This window comes from Bubalus bubalis, chromosome 21 (genome assembly GCF_019923935.1).
Source record: "Bubalus bubalis isolate 160015118507 breed Murrah chromosome 21, NDDB_SH_1, whole genome shotgun sequence".
Classification (NCBI taxonomy): Eukaryota; Metazoa; Chordata; class Mammalia; order Artiodactyla; family Bovidae; genus Bubalus; species Bubalus bubalis.
Window position 1 is genome coordinate 17761920 of NC_059177.1, and position 22382 is coordinate 17784301.

General features: G+C 49.7%; 2 protein-coding genes across 2 annotated transcripts in view; one reads left to right on the forward strand and one right to left on the reverse strand.

Annotated features, from left to right (window-relative positions):
* CAV3 (caveolin 3) overlaps positions 1 to 12419 on the reverse strand; it is a 12571-nt gene extending 152 nt beyond the window's left edge. The window contains exons 1-2 of the mRNA XM_006070768.4: positions 12152 to 12419; positions 1 to 576 (exon numbers count right to left, since the gene is read on the reverse strand). The exon at positions 1 to 576 is cut by the window's left edge and continues 152 nt beyond it. Coding sequence (XP_006070830.1) covers positions 235 to 576; positions 12152 to 12265 — 456 coding nt within the window. The 5' untranslated portion in view covers positions 12266 to 12419 and the 3' untranslated portion in view covers positions 1 to 234. The remainder of the gene's footprint in view (positions 577 to 12151) is intronic.
* OXTR (oxytocin receptor) overlaps positions 1 to 22382 on the forward strand; it is a 55387-nt gene that overhangs the window by 15627 nt on the left and 17378 nt on the right. The gene's annotated exons all lie outside the window — the stretch shown is intronic.

A 22382-nucleotide genomic window follows, 5' to 3' on the forward strand; every position in this document is an offset into this window, starting at 1 on the left:
TGCCTCTTAGCAAATGATCTTCCCTGACGCCCAGTCATGGGGGCATCGTGGTACGGCAGGAGGCAGAGGGAAGCCCACTGTGCTTCCATGGTGGGCTGTCTTTTCTTTCTGGTTTTCCTACTCTGTGTCCTCCCATCTTGTGGGGCAGCAGTGGTCCCCAAGGAGAAAGAGCCCACCAGCAGCCCCACGAGCAGTAGGCTCCCCTGCCCCGCCGCCCCCTCACCCACCCGGGCCTCACACTTCCTTCCGCAGCATCACCTTGATGTTGCTGCAGACCTGGCCCAGGGCGGCGAAGAGTGGGTTGCAGAAGGTGCGGATGCAGAGCGAGTAGATGTGACTGATGCACTGGATCTCGATCAGGTAGCTCTTGATGCAGGGCACCACCGCCCAGATGTGGCAGAAGGAGATGCAGGCGAACAGGAAGCCCCAGAGCAGGGCCAGTGGGACGCCCAGCAGTGTGGACAGCAGGCGGTAGCACCAGTACTTGGAGACTGTGAAGGTGGTGTAGCTCACCTTCCACACGCCGTCAAAGCTGTAGGTGCCCACGGGCTCCGCGATCACGTCTTCAAAATCCACCTGCAGGGGCAGGAGGGGGAATCCTCAAGTCACAGCATCACCTATTTCTTAAGGGTCAGAACCCCCTGAGTGGCCTGTTAAAGCTGGTGCCTGGGCCACACGCATGGGACTTCAGACCCCTGTGAGTCCAGGTGGGGCCTGAGACTCTGTATTTCTGACCAGCTCCCAGGTGATGGCTGGTGTTGCCCTAGAGTTGTGAGGCATAAGAGCTGGTCCAGTCCTCTCTTTTATGGGGGGAGAAGAGGCTCCGAGGAGTTGACTGATTTAAACTGTAAGTTCCAGGCTGGCCAGGAGACTCTGAAATTCTATTATTTTATGATCCTAGGGAATTGGAATGGCAGTAATCCTGCAAAGATTTACCGGGTGCCTGCTGATAGGATGGCAAACAGATGAAGGTTCCTGCCCTCCTGGACTTTATGGCCACAGAGAGAACAAGGCCAGTTCTCTGGTAATTATGGGAAGGACAGGGGCCATATGCACCCACAGGGTGACGTTTAACTCAGCCTGGGGGTAAAGCTTCCTGGAGAAGGTGATATCTAGCTAAGCTGATTCCTGGTGGTAGCCAGCCGGAGGTGTGGGCTGGAAAAGTGTTTGGGGCACCAACTGCTGGGACCTAGTGGGATAGATCGTATGCTCTCTCAGGGAGTTACAGGCCTTCTGGAAGGCCAAGCACAGGCCCATGATGGCCAGAGAGAGGCTGGAGAGGCCAGATGGGGCAGGCATTGTGCAGAGAGCAGCCTCTGAGTGAGGGCTTTTGCACAGGGAGTGGCTTGGCTGGATTGTAGCTTTTTTTTTTTTCAGTTGAGGTATAATTGACACATTACGTTAGTTTTAGGTGTTCAACACAGTGATTTGATTTTTATATTTCAGGAAATGATCACCACACTGAGTATAGTTAACATCTTTGTGTACATGTGATCAGAACTTTTATGACTTACTCTCAGCAGCTTTTACATGTACAATACAATATTATTCACCATGCATTGTATTTACCATGCTGTACTATACATCCTTAGGACTCATTCATCTTGTAACTGGAAGTTGGCACCTTTTGACCCCTTCATCCATTTTACCTCCTCCCTGCCCGCCTCTGAAACCACCAGTCTGCTCTCTGCATCTCTGGTCTGACTTTTGAGTAGCTCATCCTGGCTGACATGACTGGGGTGGGTGTTGGGGTGGGAGAGAGGATGCCTGGGGGAGAGGCCAGCTGGGAGGCGTCACTGGGTCCAGCCTTGTCAGGGGTGATAGAGGAGGCTAGAGGAGGTGCACTGGTCTGAGCTGTTTCAGGATCTGGCCGGTGGTGAGGGAAGGACTGTGTTGTCCTGGCTGGTGGAGGCGTCTGGATTCTGAGTGCTGCACCTCAGGAGTGCAGCATTGTTCCTTCTGCCCTGGTCCTGAGCAGCCTCAGACTCTCCTCTCATGCTGCCTACTTGGTCCTTTCTTTTTCTTTTTTAAAATCTTTTTGGTTGTACCGCATGGCATTTGGGCTTTTAACTTCCCTGACCAGGAATCAAACCTGCACCCCCTGCATTGGAGGTGTGGAGTCTTAACCTAGCTCACCAGGGAAGTCTCCTCCCTGTCCCTCCCTTGCATCTGGAAAGAAGGTGGACACTCAATAAAATCCTGCTCACACAACCCACTGAAATGGTGACTGAGGCCCCATTTGGTAAGTGGGAAAAAATAAAGATTGCTTTCAGCCAAGTCACTTCACTAACCTTTCGTGAGTCCCTACTATGCCTTAAGCAGCATCATGCTGCTTTCTCATGTGTGATGTCATTTAGTAGCACTGAGCGTTAGCTGTCTTGTCTATAAAATGAGAGGCAGTGTGTTCCTGGGCTGCTTTAACAGCAGTTGGTTGAATGAATGCACGAATGAATCAGACTAACTGGAGGGTGAGGAGTCGGGCCAGTGAGCTCAAACCTCAGTCTCCCATGCAGACCCTTTTCCCACTTTTGAGGGGGAAGGAGATCCTCTCTATGAATAAAGTTATTAAAATTACTTTTCCTTATAACATAGCCACCTTGCAGAGAATTAAGGGAGTAGGAAAAACAAAACACATGCATCTCCAGTTTGCATTTCTCTACTAGTAATACTAAAATTATTATTGCTCTGATGCTTTTCTTTCCAGCGTAAATGTTCTGAGGGGTGGGGAGTGGACATGACCATTTTGTATGTCCATTGTTGAGTCCTGTTTTTCTCGCATGGCTGGATTCTGAGCTCCTGGGCCAGGCCTCAGATCCCTGGGTCCCCCTGGAGACAGACAAGGATGCAGCCCGACACTTGGGGTGATATGTTGATGGGGAGCAAAATTCACAGGATGAGATTTCAGGCTGCAGGTGATGTGCACAAGTTGACTTGGGGAGTCAGGGCCTTTTAGGATCCACTTGTGAATCTCAGCCTCCAGCCTTCTCTTCTTGGGGCTTAGTGGAGATCACCTAACCTCTCATACAGCCAGCCCTCTGGATGGAAGGGAAGGGCTGGAAGGAAAACTATGAATATGGTCCTCATCTCCTCCAAAAGAGAGCACTGATTCCTGAAGGGCTTCTAGGAGGTGGTAGCTGGTGGGAGATTTGGAGTTAGAGATGCAGGAGTCTCCAGTCTCTAGATCTAGTGCTGGACCTTTGGAAAAGAAGGCCCAAGTTGGTTGGGGAATGTCCCATGGATTTGGAGAGTGAATGGAAATAACTGGTATCTTTTCACATCCAGTTTATATGGGCAGAAATCCAGAGTTGCTGTTTCTTAGGGGAGTTGAGATCCAAGAAGCTGAGGAGTATAGCCCCCAGGGGAGCATTCCAGCTTTGCCCTGGGTACACACACTAAAATTGTGGAGTTTCAGCCAAATCCCCAAGGCCTGGATCCTGCCAGCTGAGGGATTCTGACCTCCGCAGCCAGCCCCTTCCCTATCGTGGCCATGCCTGCCTGTGCCTGATGCCTTCTAGCGCCTGGGCTGGGCTCTGGATCCTGCTGCAGTCCTAGGAACGTGGCAGCAGAGGGAGGCCTTTGGATGGAGGTGTGCTCCGTGCCTTCCACCTCTGTCCTGTTCAGTGCCTGGGGCCTCCCCTTCCTGTGACTCTTCCTGGGGATCGTGGACTCCAACTCACAGATGACCCTGCCCTGCCTCCTCCCCTTCAAGCTGAGCGACAGGCGCATCTAGGCATCCTGATTCCACTCTGAGCTCTTCACACTGCCCCAGCCAGGGTCAGACCCTGAGGCAGACACTGGCTGTCAGGGAGGGAGACTCTTCCCTCTGACATCTGGTCCTAGTTGGCCAGAGAGACCTGCCCCAGGGCAGGACCCCCGGCCCCTTCTTTGCAGCCACCCACTCTACTCCAAGCAGTCAGCAATTCCCCTGTCCCTCTGCAGCCCAGCCGGCTTTGTTCATGTATTTCAGCATATTCCTCCATTCATCAGCGTTTGATTATCTGTGTCTGGCCTCTGTTGAGGTTTGCATCCAGCTGTGTCTCTTACTGGCCCTGTGACCTTCAACAAGTGTCAGCTTTCCTATGCCTCGTTTTCCTAGATTGATCTCATTAGGTTTATCAAAGCATTGAATAAGTTAAGACATGTAAATACCCAGCATACTGCCTGGTACAGGATCCTCATCGCTAACTAACTGTTAGCTGCTAGTGGCTGTTAGAGTGCTTTCTTCAATGGGAGCCAGGGTCCCAAAGGTGTATTTGCACAGTTGCTGATCTGATGAGTGACTTTGGCAATAACTTAACCTATTTGAGCTTCATTTTCTGATCTGTAAAATGGGTTTGCTGTTTTTTACAACCTTGTTATGAAGAACAGATATAAGTTCTTTTCTATCCATCTGTCCCCTACCATTTGTTCATCTACCCATTCATCTATCTTATCTATTCTCCCATTCATCCTGCCATCCATGGATCCATCAGTCCACCCATATGCATCCATCCATTCATATCCATCTACCTGTCATCTATCTGTCCTCTCATCCGTCTGTCCATCCTCATCCACCCATTCATACCTATCCATCCACTCAGCCAAACAAATACTTATTCAATACCTCCTTTGTGCTAGGCACATATGGGTCTGACCCTGGCTGGGGCAGTGTGAAGAGCTCAGAGTAGAGTCAGGATGCCTAGATGCACCTGTCACTCAGCTTAGAGGGGAGGAGGCAGGGCGGGGTCATCTGTGAGTTGGGGTACACAGTCCTAAGGAAGAGTCACAGGATTGTGCTAGGCACATCCTCCTGGGCAATGCTTAGTACAGTACATGGCGCATGGTAGGTACCCAGTGACAAAATCATTTGTTCAGCTGCTCTAAAGTTCCTGTGAAAATTTATCTCAGAAAATTTCTTGGTACCCCAGATCATAAGTGCAATGATTCTCCAGCCCACTTGGTCATAAATGAGTGTGTGCACATGTCCATAAGATGGATGGATTCCTCTTTTCCCTCCTTCTCTGCTTATGGTAATAACCCTAGCACCGATGTCTTTTAATGATCATCCTTGTATTTTTTTTTTTTTTTGGCAGAAGGCAGAAGCTGTTGTTGCTGAAATTTGAATTCTTTTTAGTAATCACCTTCTGGCACTGTGCCCAGGGTACCCTCTCTGTTGTCGGTGAACCTGAAATCATGCTCCCAGAGAGACGGGCCATCCTGGAAGGAAGCAGCCGTTCCCTTAACCAGGGCTGAGACTGCTCTGATCACCATACTACTTTGGGGAGATATTTATAAAGCCCAGCTCAGGCAGCTCTAGGCAGACGTGCCAGTGTATCAGAAGCACACGGTGACTTCATTTCTTAATTCGTTTCCGGAAGTGGAGGGGAGACGGCTTTTTCTGGGAGGGTGGGGTGGGGGCTAAATCCGTGGGCAGAGCCGGAGGGCTGGGTGTGCAGCTGGAGGAGGGGCTGGGACGGGGAGAAAGTGGCGGCTCATTTAGCTGCTGTCCCCTTCTCTGGCGTATTTATTTTTGGAACAGCAAGAGAGCTAGTTGATTCATTGGAATTGGCCAGCAGGGCTCCTGCCATCTCCAGGAGGGCAGGGAAGGTGCAGGGGAGCTGGGCTGGGCGCTGCCCAAGGATGCGAGGGAGGCCAGCAGCCATCCCCCAATCCCCCCCACCCCCAATCAAAAATGCCTCCCCTCATTCCTGTGTGACTCAGTCTTTGCGCATGCAGGGCCCTGCAGGATTCAGACAGGCTCTCCGTGGGTGGGGGAAATGGCTCTAGGCAGGGGGATGGCCATCTGGGTCGGGTCTCTACTTGACCACTGAGTTACTGTGTGATTTGAGGTCTGGGGCCTTCCCTCTCTGGGCCCCCTTTTTTTGTCTGATTTTTTGTTTGTGGGTTTTGACACTACCAAGAGGATTGGGCCAATATCCTTAGTGACACGGAATTAGTTTTAAAGTCAAGATCCGAAGGAGTGCCTTAGCTTTGTGGGATCTTGGTTTTGTCACCTATTATCTAGCTACTCAAAGGGTGGTCCACAATCAATGTGCTCCTCCCAACAAGGTAAGTCCACAAGCTGAGAGCAGGCATTTTAGAAATAGTTATTTCAGCTAGTAATTGTATGTCTGTTGATTCTAATAATAATAAAAATTGGATTTTACATCGTCAATACCTATTTTTCACTGCATCTCTCTAGTAGTTAATTTTGATTGACTTTTGCAAACTCTTGGTGTACAACAGATTGGAATAATAACAATAAAACGGGCCTTCACCCAGATAGCCTGAGCAGCACTGACTTCTAAAGCAGGAAGCTAAGATGAGGTGATAGCTACAGAGTAGCTGGAAAATGGCAAAGCTTTGCTTCCTGTGTTGTAATTGATAATAACAGCAGTAGAATTCTGTACCATCTGGGATGGCCATAGTAGGGCCAAAATTTGGCCCTTGTAGGTGTCAGGTTTGGCCATTTGTCTTATATCCAGTATTCCACCCGGCCTATAAGGGACAAGCAGGGGTGGAACCCACATCAAACCTTGGACGTCAATTTCTCCTGCCATCTCCCTGACGAGGGTCATTGCAGGACCTGGTTCCTTAGCCAGAGGTGAGGCAAGGATGAAGCACAGGTCGGTTCTGGGAGTGGGAGGAGGGGGCCAAGTACTAGTGGGAGTTTGGGGTCCAGATCATCCTACAGGGCAGGAGGGCTGGGGCACCTGGCCAGAAGCTAGGGACACAGACGAAGGAGCTATGAAGAGACTCAGATAACAGGGGGCATCAGGGAGGACAGAAGGGTCCCGTCAGAGGAGTCCCCTTCAGATCTTAGTGAGCCCTGCCCTTGCCCATCTCTTCCATCCTCTCCCTGGCCCCTTAGTTTCTGCCTTTGTGAAGGTTGGTGTGGTGGACTGGAGAGGAATTGCCTTGGCTTGACTTCTTGGCTTGACTGTGCATCAGCTTCTCCAGAGACGTTAGCTAATCTCCAAAGACCACCCCCAATTAGTGATGCCTGTCAGGGCTTCTGTCTGGGCGCAGTCTCAGTCTGGGCTCACCTTGTGACTTGCTCCACCAGCAGGATGTGGCAGAGGAGATGCTGCCGCTGAGACCTGCCCAGTCAAGTCCAGTCAACCCACAGAACTGAGAGAGCCTCGAAGGGCTGTTGCTTTAAGCCATCGAGTTTTAGGATGGTTTGTCACACAACTGATACTGTGCATCTTTAAGGAAAACTGGTGACGACTCTGGACTCCAGGTGTGTCTTCTGTTAGACGAAGAGGACTGGCTAGCTCTTGAAAGCACAAAACATTGCAAGGCCTGGAAATCTGCATTTTAACAAGTGCCCCCAAGAAAGTGGACCACATTTTTAAAAATTCTAGTTCATAACACAGGTGTCCCCATAACACGAAGTTACAAATACCTCAGTGGGAGTTAGTCCAGGGTAGCCCTTCTTAGAGGTACTTGCTGGGGGGCAAGATGAAAAGTTTTCAAATGAAGGAGTTGCCAGTGTGGAATGCCTGGCAGATTATGACCTTTCCTAATTCAGCATCATCCTGCCGCTTCTGCCTTCTCTCCCATAAATGCAGGCATTTCTAATCCTGTTGTTCTCCTGCAGACAGTGTAACAAAGAGGTTTCACCTGTGTGCCAGCCTATGGCCCATGGCTTCCTGGAAACGTGCTGTGATCCACTGGTGATGTCTGCCATGGATATAGGCTGGGGAGTGGCCATGCCCGGGCCTCACCTTTGCTGATGCTGCCCAACATCCTGCTCCATGTTGTGGCTTATTTCATTCCCTCTTCTTGGAAAGCCTGATGTCCCCTTTCCACATTTTACATTTTCCTCGTTATTTATGCAGCTTGGATACCACCTCCCCATGAACCTGGCTCTTGATTTTGCGAGTGCCTTCTTCTCTTAACCTCCCGTGACCCTTCAACTGATGGCTGATTTATGGTGTTTACCACCACCTCCTGTACATTCTCATCAATGTAGCCTCATCTTCTCTGTTGGGTTGGATTCTTCTCAAGAGGAAGCACCAGATCAGTCACATCTTCATGCAATAGGGTGTCCAGGTGGGTCCACACTGAAAGCAGATTTTGGAGAACTGGGGGGAAGAGGGAGCTGTTGGGTTCTCTAGGTACTTAGCTTGAGCTCAGCGGCAGAAGGTGGTGTTTGTGTTTTACTGGAGGAGGAAGGCGTGTGTGGCAGATATAGGTTGGAGGTAGGTGGGAATTGGTGTGACGGACTGGGATCAGGTCTGTTTGAAGGGTTTTCAAAGAGAGGCTGAAAACAGAAACCAAATGACCTGCCTGACACAGGGGTCAGACGTCCTGCTCCAGGGCCCGGCTGCCTAAGTGTGAGTTGTCAGTGAGACAGTCCTGAGACCCCTCTCAAATAACAGGCAGACGGTGGGGGTGGGGCTGGGGTCCTGCAGAAGTGCATGGGGGAGGGGCTGGAGGCTTTGCAGTTTGGATCTGAAGGGAACAGTGTCCTAGCTGGCCAGCTGGAGCACGGGACCACTGGCCCTCATTTCCTGCCCCAGAGCCTGGCACAGGGCTCACAGACAGTGGGTCTGACTTGCTCATCGCCATCTCAGCGACAGCCCGGTGCCTGGCACAGAGTAAGCAGTGATTGGTGGCATTGTTCTGTGAATGGTGGTGGTGGTGAGGGCAAAGGCAATGGGGCAGCCTCCCCTCTGCCCAGCCCCACCCCAGAGCACGGAGACTACAGTCAAGTCTGTTGGGCTGTGCAGGGCTCTCCCTCCGCCCTTGGCACTCATTTCCATCCTGGGTTCAAGGGCAACACCAGGCCTTGCTCAGTGAAGTTCAGTGAAGTTTCGACTCTGGAAATCCAAAGGGAGCACCTCCTTTTCCTGAGGGTCAAATCCATGGACCCAGTGAGTGCATCTCCTGTTCTCCACTGTTGGCTTTACTGTGTGAAAACTCAGCAGCACTGGTAAGGGAATGGGTCTCTCTTTCCACTCCGGGCTTCCCTGGTGGCTCAGACAGTAAATAATTTGCCTGTAATGCAGGACACCCAGGTTCGATCCCTGGGTCTGGAAGTTACCCTGGAGAAGGAAATGGCAACCCACTCCTGTATTCTTGTGTGGAGAATTCCATGGGCAGATGAGCCTGTTGGGCTATATAGTCCATAGGGTTGCAAAGAGCTGGACTTGACTGAGCAACTTTCACTTTTTTCCACTCAGCCTCTGTCTGCACTAGGGACTGAAGCCCAGAGAGGGAAAGAGATTTGCCCAGAGTCACATAGCAAGGTAGTGTCAGGATGGGGCCAGGCGTGGGTCTCCATAGCCCAGTTTATTCTGGCGTCTTACTTGCCCTCCTTGCCCACGGGCAGCTCCAGCCTTCTTCTTTGCCTTGCCTCGTTTCTCTTTCTCTCCAAGTCTGTTCCCCTCGCCCCTGTCCTTTGCCCGGTTGATGAAGGACATCCAGGTGACCTGAAGGCCAGTCTGTTCAGGTAGACCCCTCTCTTCTAGCCACATTCTCCCCTGTTTCTTCCTTTTTTTTTTTATTGTTTCACAGCCCATTACTCCAACCTGAAGTCTCCTTGAATCTTTCTGTGGTATTTAAGCTTATTCTGGTTTATAATCCCTGTTCTAAATTTCAAAACATTTTCATCTCTTACTCATTAAAAAGGAAAGAAAAAGTCAAATAAGTTCCCAGACCAGCTTATCCTCAGTATACTTCCCTTGTGGCTCAGCTGGTAAAGAATCCACCCGCAATGCGGGAGACCTGGGTTCGATCCCTGGGTTGGGAAGATCCTCTGGAGAAGGGAAAGACTACCCACTCCAGTATTCTGGCCTGGAGAATTCCATGGCCTGTATAGTCCATGGGGTCACAAAGAGTCAGACACAACTGAGCGACTTTCATTTCACTCCCAACAGGAATGTTTGTGGGCCTTTTGCTTCACCTTGGAGGGATGGTTTTCTGTGGCTCAGTGCCTCCAGTGAGGATAGCTTCTAGTTCCCAAGAGGCAACATAAGCAGCTGCACCAGTGTGGCCACAGACATCCCTCCGGAGAATTACAGTCTGGGCCTGGAGCCGGCTCACTCCTGGCTCACTGGGACCCTTGAGCCTCTCTCCACTTGTCACCTGCTGCAGGAATCCTTCAGAAACCGCCTTCTCCCTTGGGATCCTCTTCTCCATCCCAGAAGCTGGCAAGGGACCACCAGAGCAGAACCGTGCTGGCCCTGGCTTAGTTCTTTTGCCCTCCAGGCTCCTGGCTCCTATCAGCTCACATTTGCACACCCTTGCTTTGTGCCAGGGACTCTATTAGGCACTTTCAAATCCCTTATCTCATGTAATCCTCATGGTCTATTTCTATTGCACAGTGCTGCTCTGAGATCCATTTACCCCGTCGGGATGGGGGTGGGTAAATTATGAACATTTTGCAGAGGGTCTGGTGTCATCGTTTTTAGGTAGACGAGTCTGGATTTGAAACCAGATCTGTTAGCGTCAAGTCTGGGACCATTCCCTCTAGATCACACTGCCCAAACCGTGACAAATACTACTTAACATTTTTATAGTGCTTTTCAGTTTGGAAAACTCATTCCCTAATTTTGCTGAACTTTCCAAGCTGTGTCGTGATTATACTATCTCCACCACAAATGATGCTTATAAATACAATAATAGCATAATGTAAACTGTTACAGAGAAATGGCCTGCGTGAAGTGGGGTCACAGAGGAAGGAGCTCCTGATTTCCTGGGGCAGTCAGGGAAGGCTTCCTGGAGGAGGTGATGTTTAAATCAGGTCTCAGTGGCTGAGTGGGGCCTACACCACATGGAGAAGAGGAAGCAGGCACTCCTGGCAAAGACACAGGAGTATGTTCTGGTTCCTGTGACTGGCTCCTGACATGGGGGCTGGAGGTAGAAGAGGAAGGTGGGGGCCAGATTATGCTGGGGTTCAGAAGCCATGGGAAAAAGTTAGACTCCGCCAGCTTGGGAGGTATCCTGCTGAAGGTGGCAATGCAGGGCGGTGCTTAGAACAAGCCCTTAACCATGCTGTCTAACCCAGTAGCCTTGAGATATGTGTGAGTATTTGACCTATGGTTAGTGCAACTGAAGAATTCTACATCATGTTTAATTTTACTTAAAATGTAAAAATCGATAGTCTATCCTGTGACTGGGAAACTGTAAGAATGTTTGGAACAGTTTGGGCTTGTGAATCAATTTTCAACTCTACATTTTATGAAATCTAGATACATAGAGTTCAATGAAAAATATTGTGAAAATTAACTTCATCTGTTTGTTTTTCCTTTTTAAACTCATGCCTGCTAGAAAATTTAAGGTGACATAGAGTAATTGTATAATGGGTCACATTCTGTTTCTACTGGGCGGGGCTGGCCTGTGTTTCTGATGTATTCCGAGGACCCTAGAGGCCCCTTCACGCGCCCTTTTAAAGGCCTTTCCAGTGACTCTGATGCTCGTGGTTGGGCACCCTGCCCCCAGGAATTCTGCTGTAGTAAGATGCCTGTGGCTATCGGGTGGAGGTTGGACTGAGGTGTGGGCCTGGAGGCAGCCAGGCTGCTGGTGGTATGTGGGCAAGGAAAGAGGCCTGACTCAGGCACAGCCATGGGGGAGACTCCCTGAAGGCAGGGTAACCCTCATCTGAGATCCCCTTTCAAGGGCCCTGGTGCCCTCTGAGGGCCTCTGCCCTGCCCTGGCCACTGGACACTGGCATCAGGCTGGGAGCAGGCATGAGTGCTGGCCACAGCCCCCCAGCCTGGGGCAGTGGGTGTTCGGTGGTGCCTGGGGAAGCTGGGCACCCTGTGAGGGGCCAGGAGCCCTGCTGGAAGCTGCCTACTGGGGAGTAATCCCAAGCCCACTGTGGAGACCGCAGAATGCCCCTGGCACAGAAAGGGCCTGACTTGGCCACCTTGTCTGTCCCCGGCTGAGGGCCAGGAGCAGATGGGAAGAGCGCAGAGTTGTAAGGAGCTTCCTTTGCAACTCGCCTCTCCCGCCCTGGTGGATGGTCCTGTATGTGTGACTGATTCTTTGCTCTTGTTTACACTCAAGTTTCTCTGGGGGTACAAGCTGGTTTCAGAGCGGGTATTTGGAGAAGCCAGGGAGGAACAGGGAAGCCAATGGTGCTGGAGCAGAGCCCACTCCCGTCTAGCAGCCAAGCCCACACCCTCGGGCAGGCGGCACCACTGCAGGCCTGCAAGCCTACCTTCACTATGTCCTCGTTGATGTTCTTAGGGTCTCGGTTCACCAGATCGATCTCCTTGAAGTGAATGTCCTTGACGATCTGGGCCTCCAGGTCTGTGTGCTCCTCGGCCATCATCGTGGAGCCGGGGGACCCGCGGGAGGAGATGGGAGCCGTGCGGCCGGCGGGGCTGAAAAGACCTGGGGCGCAGACACCAATGTCCCCAGACTTGTGCCCCTGCTGGCTAAATAGGCCCCACCCAGCGTGCCGGCTGACAGCTGTCCCGCATAACTTCAGCCTGCCGCTGGCTGAAGCCTCCAGTGGCAAGCCTCCAAGCTAAAATTAAGACTGGAGCCCTGCTGGAAGACCCAGCACTCCTTAAAGGGGGCTGCGTGGGAGCTGGGCCTCACGAGTGAGTCAAGGGCCTGGCATCCCCTGATGCCACCTTGGTCGGCGGCTGCTGTGCAGCCCTGGTACTTGTAATTTTGCTCTCAGCTTGGCTTTTTGCTGGCTGCGTGAGCTTGGGCACAACTTGCCTCTCTGGGCACCACATCCCCACTTGTAAAATGGGTCCATAATAGTACCAATCGGGGCTCTGCTCAGCCTTGTGGAGATGAGATGAGCTTGTGGGGGGAAGGGCTTTAGAATGAAATTGGTCTCTGGTGGGGATTCTCGTTGGAGCAGTTGCACCTGCCCTGTGGTTTGGTGGCCCAAAGCAGGGCTGAGGTTTTCCCATCTCTGGGGTTTCCCCTGGATGGGGATTGATGGACTGCAGCGTGGATTGGGGCTGGGGGAGGGTAAAATGGGAAGGAGGCTACTCATGGGGTTGTCCACCCTCCTTTGCATTTTGATACATGTGGAAGGGACGTGGAGTCCATATTTACCCTGCCCTTTGCCCTGTCCCCAGGGACAGCTTCAGGATATCCATGGACCCCAAGCACAGCACGAGCATCGGGCAAGCACCTCTTTTAGGTGTCTGGTCAGTTTCCCTGCATCCTTCTTCAGCCCAGCCATGACCCAAGGCCCCTGCCGCATGAAGGATGAAGACTCTGAGTCCTCAGGTGGTAGGGTCTGTGCATTCATTTATCACCCACCAACTCATCTCAAAATTTGCCAAGAGCTAGGATAAACAGACCAGTAAGGCTCTGTCCCTGCCTTCTGGGGAGCCCACAGCCTTAGGCGACAGACTGATCAGAAAAATAAATAATTGTAATAATGTGTGGCAAATACTGCAGATTTGAGTTATTTACAAAGAACTTGTCTTAGAAGCCCATGGGAGGCAATGGCTTACTCTGTGGACATCAGGGAAGACTTCCTGAAGTAAGTGGCTTTAGCCACTTAAGGTGTTTACCACACAGAACATTTCAGGTAGGGAAGTTGTATCAGAGGACTACTGTGAGCCAGAATGCTGAGAATTGTGTAGGGGCTTGAGCACATGTTGTCTGAGGGGTGAGGGAGGGGATAAATCTTGATTCCGGTCTGGGTGTAAAGAATCTCAAATGTCATACTGAAGAGTACAAATTTGTCTAGAAGTGCTGGGAAGCCAGTGAAGACTTCATAGCAGAAAAGAGTCTTTAACAGATTCACATGTAAGGAAGATTTGATTGGAGCTGGGTGAGGTTTGAAGCAGGAAGACTAATCTAAAAGCTGGTGGTGATAAAAGACTCTTATCAGTAACCGTTCAGTTCAGTTCAGTTGCTCAGTAGTGTCCGACTCTTTGCGACCCCATGAATCGCAGCACGCCAGGCCTCCCTGTCCATCACCTACTCCTGGAGTTCACCCAAACTCATGTCTGTCGAGTCAGTGATGCCATCCAGCCATCTCATCCTCTGTCATCCCCTTCTCCTCCTGCCCCCAGTCCCTCCCAGCATCAGGGTCTTTTCCAATGAGTCAACTCTTTGCATGAGGTGGCCAAAGTACTGGAGTTTCAGCCTCAGCTTCAGTCCTTCCAATGAACACCCAGGACTGATCTCCTTTAGGATGGACTGGTTTGATCTCCTTGCAGTTCAAGGGACTCTCAAGAGTCTTCTCCAACACCACAGTTCAAAAGCATCAATTCTTCGGCACTCAGCTTTCTTCACAGTCCAACTCTCACATCCATACATGACCACTGGAAAAACCATGACCTTGACTAGACAGACCTTTGTTGGCAAAGTAATGTCTCTGCTTTTTAATATGCTATCTAGGTTGGTCATAACTTTGCTTCCAAGTAGTAAGCGTCTTTTAATTTCATGGCTGCAGTCAGCATCTGCAGTGATTTTGGAGCCCCCCAAAATAAAGTCTGACACTGTTTCTACTGTTTCCCCATCTATTTCCCATGAAGTGATGGGACCAGATGCCATGATCTTAGTTTTCTGAATGTTGGGCTTTAAGCCAACTTTTTCACTCTCCTTTCACTTTCATCAAGAGGTTTTTTAGTTCCTCTTCACTTTCTGCCATAAGGGTGGTGTCATCTGCATATCTGAGGTGATTGATATTTCTCCTGGCAATCTTGATTCCAGCTTGTGCTTCTTCCAGCCCAGCATTTCTCATGATGTACTCTGCATATAAGTTAAATAAGCAGGGTGACAATATACAGCCTTGACGTACTCCTTTTCCTATTTGGAACCAGTCTATTGTTCCATGTCCAGTTCTAACTGTTGCTTCCTGACCTGCGTACAGGTTTCTCAAGAGGCAGGTCAGGTGGTCTGGTATTCCCATCTCTTTCAGAATTTTCCACAGTTTATTGTGATCCACACAGTTAAAGGCTTTGGCATAGTCAATAAAGCAGAAATAGATGTTTTTCTGGAACTCTCTTGTTTTTTCTATGATCCAGCAGATGTTGGCAATTTGATCTCTGGTTCCTCTGCCGTTTCTAAAACCAGCTTGATCATCTGGAAGTTCACGGTTCATGTATTGCTGAAGCCTGGCTTGGAGAATTTTGCACATTACTTTACTTGTGTGTGAGGTCAAGGTCAGGAGGGGCAACTCAGTAACTGTACTTGGATACAAATAGTAAAGATACAAAATAATGCATCCAAGATAGGGGCTTTTTTTCCTCTGGCTTAATACAAATAGGTACTTTAGAACTACCGTGGAGGCTCCATGATGTTAGCAGGCACCAGCCTTCCATCTTTCTGTTCTAGTCTCAAAGCTACCTCGTAGGCACAAGAAGGATGCTACCCTTCCAGCCATCATGTCTGAGTCTAGACAAGAAGAATGAGGAAAGGGCAGGGTAGGAAAATGCATCCGTCAGCCAAGTCAACTTCATTAGAAAACTTTCCAGGAGGTCCCGCATGACAACCGTTTATTTCTCACTAACCATCTGTCTTGGCAAATGACGCCAGGAAGTGTAGATATTTAGCTGAGTACAGTTTCGGCCTACACAGTATCACTAGCAAAAATTGTTAGCAACTAGAAAATTCTGTCCTAAAATCTCTTAAGAATTACATTTTTTTTTCATCCCCCTGCCTGGGACCAGGTCCTAGGGATATATATACCTCCTCCTGCAAAGAAATTAGGATGAAGGTTATTGCTGCTTGTGTTTGTATGGGCTGCAGCAGGAATCTGAGCCTGAGCTTGAGCTTTGTCCACTGCAGGACCAGATATATCTGGTAAAAAGCTGGGGCAGCTGTATGGTCAGAAGGGATGGAGGAGCCTCCTGAAGGAGACCCATCCTAAAGGAGAAGTGATGATAAAAGATAATAGGATTATAGAGATTGTATTTTTCTTTCCTTTTTTTTTTAGAGGTTCTGTTTTTCAAAGGTGGCTTCATCTGTGCTCTTACAATGGTACTGATACTCCTTCCACCAAGATTGACTCACAGAGTCTCGCAGCACTGATTCTCTGTGACTTTGGGGCCAGGCTGCAAGAAGGATACAGCTTCCAGGGTCTCTCCTCCCTGGACTCTTGCCCTTGGAAGTTGGATGCCACACTGTGAGGAAGCCCAAGCTAGCTCATGGGGAGAGATCACAGGCAAAGGAACCAAGGCTCCCAGCCATCAGCCAGCATCGACTGTTAGACGTGTGAGTGAGGGAGACTTTGGATAACTCTAGTTCCTAGATTTCAAGGCACCCTTAAACCTTGATGCCTTCCAGCTGAAGCCCAGGCTTCATGGAACAGACACAAGCTGTTCTCTCTGTGCGCTGAATATCTAAACCAGAGTCCACGAGCAGACGGCTTTTCCTGTGTCGCTGCATTTGGGGGTAGCTGGTCTCACAGTCACAGCAGCTGGAACACTGAGTGATAACGGTAGTGACGGAGTGCTGTTGGTGGAGGTTCCCCGTGCGCTGGTGCCAGCCCAACGCACCCAGGTTTGTGGAAGTTGGCTCGTTGGTCGTGGAAAGGGGTCACTGCCTTGAGCCAGTCATCAGCGCTAAGGGCCGAGGTAGCGGGGAGCTGAAGCACTTTTTGGATTTCAGAGGAAGCAGGGACCTGGGCTGAGGTGCCCAGGAAGCACTTTCTGCAGGTGGTGGCTCTTCAGCTGGCTCTTCGACAGAGGGTGATTGGAATCAGAGAGGCAGACTGGAAAGAGGCAGATGTCAGGGACAGAGATCTGTCCCTCGTTTCATGGTGGCAATCCCGTTTCCAGACACACTGTAGTAGAAAGGACACTTGGTCTTTTCTCAGCACCAGCACTAACCAGCTCCTTGATCTTGGCTCAGCTCCCTGTCTCCTCTGTGCTGAGTTCTCACCTGTCGCATGTGGATGTGACACCCACTGTGTTCCTTACATTGTGACTCTGTGCCTCTCCCACCAGGAGAAAAACAGCTGGGGCACCAGCGGGCACACGTACCCAGGGAGAAGATGTTACTGAGAACATAGTGAAGGATGAAGCTTTTGAGACAGCCCTGGGGCAGTGCTCCTGGCATGAGAACACAGGGCCAGAAAAAGAGCGGCTTTCCGAAATCCATTTTGCACCTGGGGCTTATGGAGGACTCTGTGTTCTTGTTTTAAAGGCATTTTGGGAGAGTGTTATTTGGCTTGCTAAGGGAGTGAGAGGAAAAAATATTTTGAAAATGGGATGTGCAGTAAGACGTACTTTTGTGGAGTGAGAACAGGGAAGAAATAGGAGAGACGATGTGGGCTGACTTGCCAAGAACGCTGTAGTGCTGCAGCCCAAAGGCTCGACTAACTGTCAAATTTAGAACTACCATTACCCAACAGTATGCATCACTTAACCCAAGTTTCCAAAGTAGGTAAGGCTGGGATGAGGAGTAGAAAAGGGAGCTTTTTTGTTTCTCTTGGGAGTTTTAGATCTAGGCGCAAGGCTTCTTTGTTCTGTTCACCCTTTGGCTTTTGGACTCTGCATTTAGAAGACAAGTCAGAGCATGCCAGAGCTGGGAGACATCCAGTGTCTGCATTTTTCAGATGAAGAAACTGAGAGACCAAAATATCTTGGTTAAAGGAGGGGAGAACTTGAGGTTTGGAGACAGGAGAACCATGAGTAATTGGACAGATGCTCATCAGCAGGTCACTCCTCTCCAAGCTTCAGTTTACTCTGCTATAGCACAAGAATTACAACGACATCTCTTTGTAGCAGCTTATGGTACCTGATTCCTACAGAGACCTTGGAGATTTTTGGAATAGATTCCAAAAATGGCACTGTGATCTTAGGATGCATTAAAAGAGATATATCACCTAGAACAATGGGGGTGGCTATCTACCTAACTCCTCACTAGTCAGACTACACTTGGAACATTGTTTAGGGCCTTAGAAAACTGGATTATATCTAGAGAGGGTGAGTAAGAGAGTAAGATGGGGCAAGAGCTTGAAACATGTCTTAATGAGAAAGAACAGTTTTGGGTTGGAGAAGAGGAGTCTCAGTAGGGAAAAACAGAAGAACTTCACTCAAATCCCTGAAGGCTTAAGGATGAGATTGATTCTGGGTGGTTTCAACGATGGGTGAATAAGTGGCCGATTCTGGCTTCATTAAGCCCAGTGCCTGGATTGTTGTAAGCCCTCTTGCTAATGATAATGGCTCCCTGGTAGCTCAGATGGTAAAGAGTCTAACTGCAGTGCAGGAGACCTGGGCTGGATTCCTAGGTCGGGAAGATCCCCCGGAGAAGGGAATGGCTACCCACTCCAGTATTCTTGCCTGGAGAACTCCATGGACGGAGGAGTCTGGCGGGCCATAGCCCACTGCATCGCGGAGTTGGACACGACTGAATAACTAACACTTTCACTTTCAGTGTTAGTCTTAAGGAAGAACTTTGCTGTCAGATCGGGTCTCAGCCTCAAAAGAATCCACTCGGGTTTAACTTTCTTTTTATTTTTTTCTTTCTTTTTAGTTGTGCTGGGTCTGCATTGCTGTGTGCAGGCTTTCTCTAGTTGCAGCAAGCCAGGGCTGTTCTTCTTTGCGGCGTGCAGGCTTCTCGTGGTGGTGGCTCCTGGTGCTGAGAAGCACAGGCTCTGGGTGCACAAACTTCAGTAGTTGTTCGTGGGCTCTAGAGCAGGGCTTAGTAACTGTGGTGCACGGGCCTAGTTGCCCCACAGCTTGGGGAATCTTCACGGACCAGGAATCAAACCCATGTCTCCTGCATTGGCAGGCAGATTCTTAACCACTGGACCACCAGGGAAGTCCCAGTTTAATTTTCACTTGAGCTTAGGAGGCCAGCTGCACCCCGAGAGCCCTGATCATTCAGAGAATGCCTCCACCTCACAAACAGTGTTTAAAACCAGGCTACGGACTTCCCTGGTGGTTCAGTGGTTAAGACTCTGCACTTCCAATACAGAGGGCGTGGATTGGACCCCTGATGCGGGAACTAAGATCCCACATGCTGCATGGCGTGGCCTGAACAAACAAGCCGACAAACCGGGCAAGCTCAGCGTCTCTGTATGTAGGGAAGCTTCTCTGGGACCATTTCTTCAGTCACCACAGAGTGACTTGGTGCTGGTGTGTTTGCAGGACTCAGCGGATGGACGGGAACCACAGATGAGGAATGCATCATCTCAGCAAATGCTTACTGGGGGTGTGGCTCATCAATGGTGCTGAGGATGCAGCGGAGAAGTTAGGAGCAGAGATGGCCAGCTGCATGTTTCCCCTGGGAGGTGGATGAGAAAAACCAGTGACCAATGCAGGGCCCAGCCTCAGGTGACATGAGACAGGCAGCAGGGAAGGGCTGAAGGCTGTGGGAGGAAGGGGCCACATGGTCCTTACCTGGAGGCATTTGCTGCCTGTAGGGGATGTCGGGGGACCACAGCACCCCACGCCTCATGGACTGTGATGAACCACAGGGAGCTGTGGGTGGACATTGTCCCCAAGCAGCTGGTCTCTGCTCCTGGGCAGTTTCAATGGGCTTAGCAGCACAGCATGTATTTAAAGGAGGCAGATTTTAGGAGTAATATTGTGTATAGGTTGAACTGTGTGCCCCTAAGAGAGATGGAAGTCATCACCGTCAGTACCTGTGAATGTGACCTTATTTAAAAATAGAGTCTTTGTAGATGACTGGGTTAAAAAAGCTCAGTAGGGTGGGCCCCCATCCTGAATGACTGTGTCCTTGTCAAAAGGAAATGTGGACCCAAGGACAGATGTGGACCCAAGGGACAGATGTGCACACAGGGACGATGTGATGTGAAGCTAGGAGTCATGCTACTACAAGGCAGGAATCTAGCAGAAGCTAGGAGCGTGGCCAGGAGCGGCTTTTTTCCTGTGCCCTCAGAGGGATGTGAGCCTGCAGGCATCTTGATCTCAGACTTGTTGCCTCCTGAACTGTAGGACAATACACTTCTGTCGTGTAAGCCAATCTGTTTGTGGTGCTTTGTTACTGCAGCCATAGGCAACTTCCAAGGTGGAAGTGTCCAAACCTTTAATGGTGTTAGTTTCCTTTTGCTGCTGTAACAGATGAGCACAACTTATTTTAATATAACAAATTTCTCTCTTACATTTCTCGAGGTCAGAAGTCCTCCAATCAAGTGGTCAACTGTCCAGTGCTCCTTTTGGAGGATCTAGGGGAGACTTTCCTTTTTTGCCTTTTCTAGCTTCTAGAAGCCACATGTGTTCTTTGATTTGAAACCCCTGCTCCCATCTTCAAAGTGCATCCCTTCAACCTCAGCTCCAAATCAGAGCCTGTGTTCCAGGCTCTCGCCTCCACTCTGTCCTGACTGCCGCCTCCAACACTTTATGTCTGGTCTCTAGGGACCCATTGCTTCTTGCCTGTTGGTGAATAAGCACCTAGGTTCCTTTTGAGCCCTCAGCATTGAGTCTGGGCATTCTGGGGCCCCATACCCCAGGGAGGTCTCTCCAGACGGCAGAGACACTGCTGGTCCCTGGCTGAACAGAACCTACGGCCAGCCAAAAAGCATCTGGACCCCAGGCTCTCCTTCCTTCCCTTTCTTTTTATATGAACATTATATTTGAGCTGAAAAGCGATTTGAGTCCCATAGAAGGAGGGATTTTCCAACAGCCAGAGCTCTCAGGGAATAGCGTAGGGTACCAACACAGCTCCTCTGGAGACTGCAGAATCCTGTAGATCTTAAGAGCCTGGGCTTCTGAGTTAAATTAAGAGGATCTAACAGTTGTATGACCGTGAGCCTTAGTTTTCTCCCCTATGACAGGAATGATGATGAAATGAAGGACATTTCATCCTTCCTGAAATGAAGACAGTGCCAGGGTCACAGATTTAAATGCCCTCAAGAGACGTGAGCAAACCAGCCCAGGTGGAGGGAACACAGGGCTTTGCTGGTGCCCTCTCTTTGGGTAGACCTGGGGACAAGACACATACCTTTTATTTGTTTATTTATTTTTTAGCTATTGGGAAATTGACAGGGAAAACATTAGTGACTAAGTGAGGGCAACTCAGCTTCAGTGTGGGGTTGGATAAGGAGTGGTAGGGACTGTGGAAAACTGATCACAGGCCCTGCTGCCTTGCAGAGGAGAGGGGTGCTCAAGCTTGCGTATGGAGCTAAACAGCTTACCCAAAGTGGAGAGGGACTGGGCCAACTTGGTCTAGGGCTGGAGCCCTCCTGGACTGTGGAGAGTCAGCGTGCTGGCCACACGCAGACCACTTATGTCAGCATCTCTAGTTTAGAACCTGGCATCAGTTGTTTTCAGAGCTCTACTCTCGGTGAGTCCCAGTCTTACTTTTTTTACGTATTTTAATACATATGTATTTATTATTTTAACACAACTTTTAAAGGTTACTTTCCATTTACATTTATTGCAAGATGTTGGCTATACTCCCCATGTCACACAGTATATCCTTAAACTTGATCCTATCTTACAGCCAATGGTTTGTACCTCTTAGTCCCCTCCCCGCATGCTGCCCCTTCCACTGGCAACCACTAGTTTGTTCTCTGAATCTATGACTCTCTTCTCTGTTATATTCACTAGTCTGTTATACTTTTTAGCTTCCACAAATAAGTGATATCATAGAGTATTTGTCTTTGACTTCTTGCACTTAGCATAGTACTCTCCAAGTCCACCATGTTGTAAATGGCAAAGTTTTATTCTTTTTAATGGCTGAGTAGTATTCCATTGTGTGTATGTATAATATATACATATATATATATATATAATCATGTTTCTTCTTCATCTCTTTGTTGTTGGACACTTAGGTTGCTTTAGTAACTTGGCAGTTGTAAACAGTGCTGCCGTGAACATGGGGGTCAGTGGTTCCCAGTTTCAGAACCAGTAGGGAGGGCGAAGGCACAGCCACGGGGCCGCCTGGTGACTGGGGCCGGGGAGAGAGACTCAGGGGGAAAAGGAGTCCATGATAGGGGTTTGAGGGTGATTGCTGTCATCTGGGTCTTCTCCCTGTGACCCCTCACTGTCTTCATAAAGCTTCACATATCCTAGCGTGCCTATCATCATGAGCTTTGGAGGAAAGGGCCAAGTTCAGTATTAAACTGATGTGGGCTACAATGGCTTTTGTGAGTAAGAAGGGCACTGACTGACTGTGGACGAAAGCCCAGAGTCCTTGTGAAATTGTTTAGCTGTGGCTGGTCTTTTATGGGAAACACTATACATCTTTTAAGAACTCAGACAAAAAGAGTGACAAAATGTACATTTACAATGAGAAAGGATCTTTTAAAAAAATATCTGTCTATCTATTTAGCTGTGCTGGGTCTTAGTCATGGCACATGGGATCTTTGATCTTCACTGAGGCATGCGAGATCTTTAGTTGCGGCATGCCAATGCTTAGTTATCGCATATGGGATCTAATTCCCCAACCAGGGATCAAACCCGGGCCCCTTGCTTTGGGAGCATGGAGTCTCAGCCACTGGACCCCCAGGGAAGTCCCGAGAAAGGATCTTGACACATTGGAAAATAGGAAGA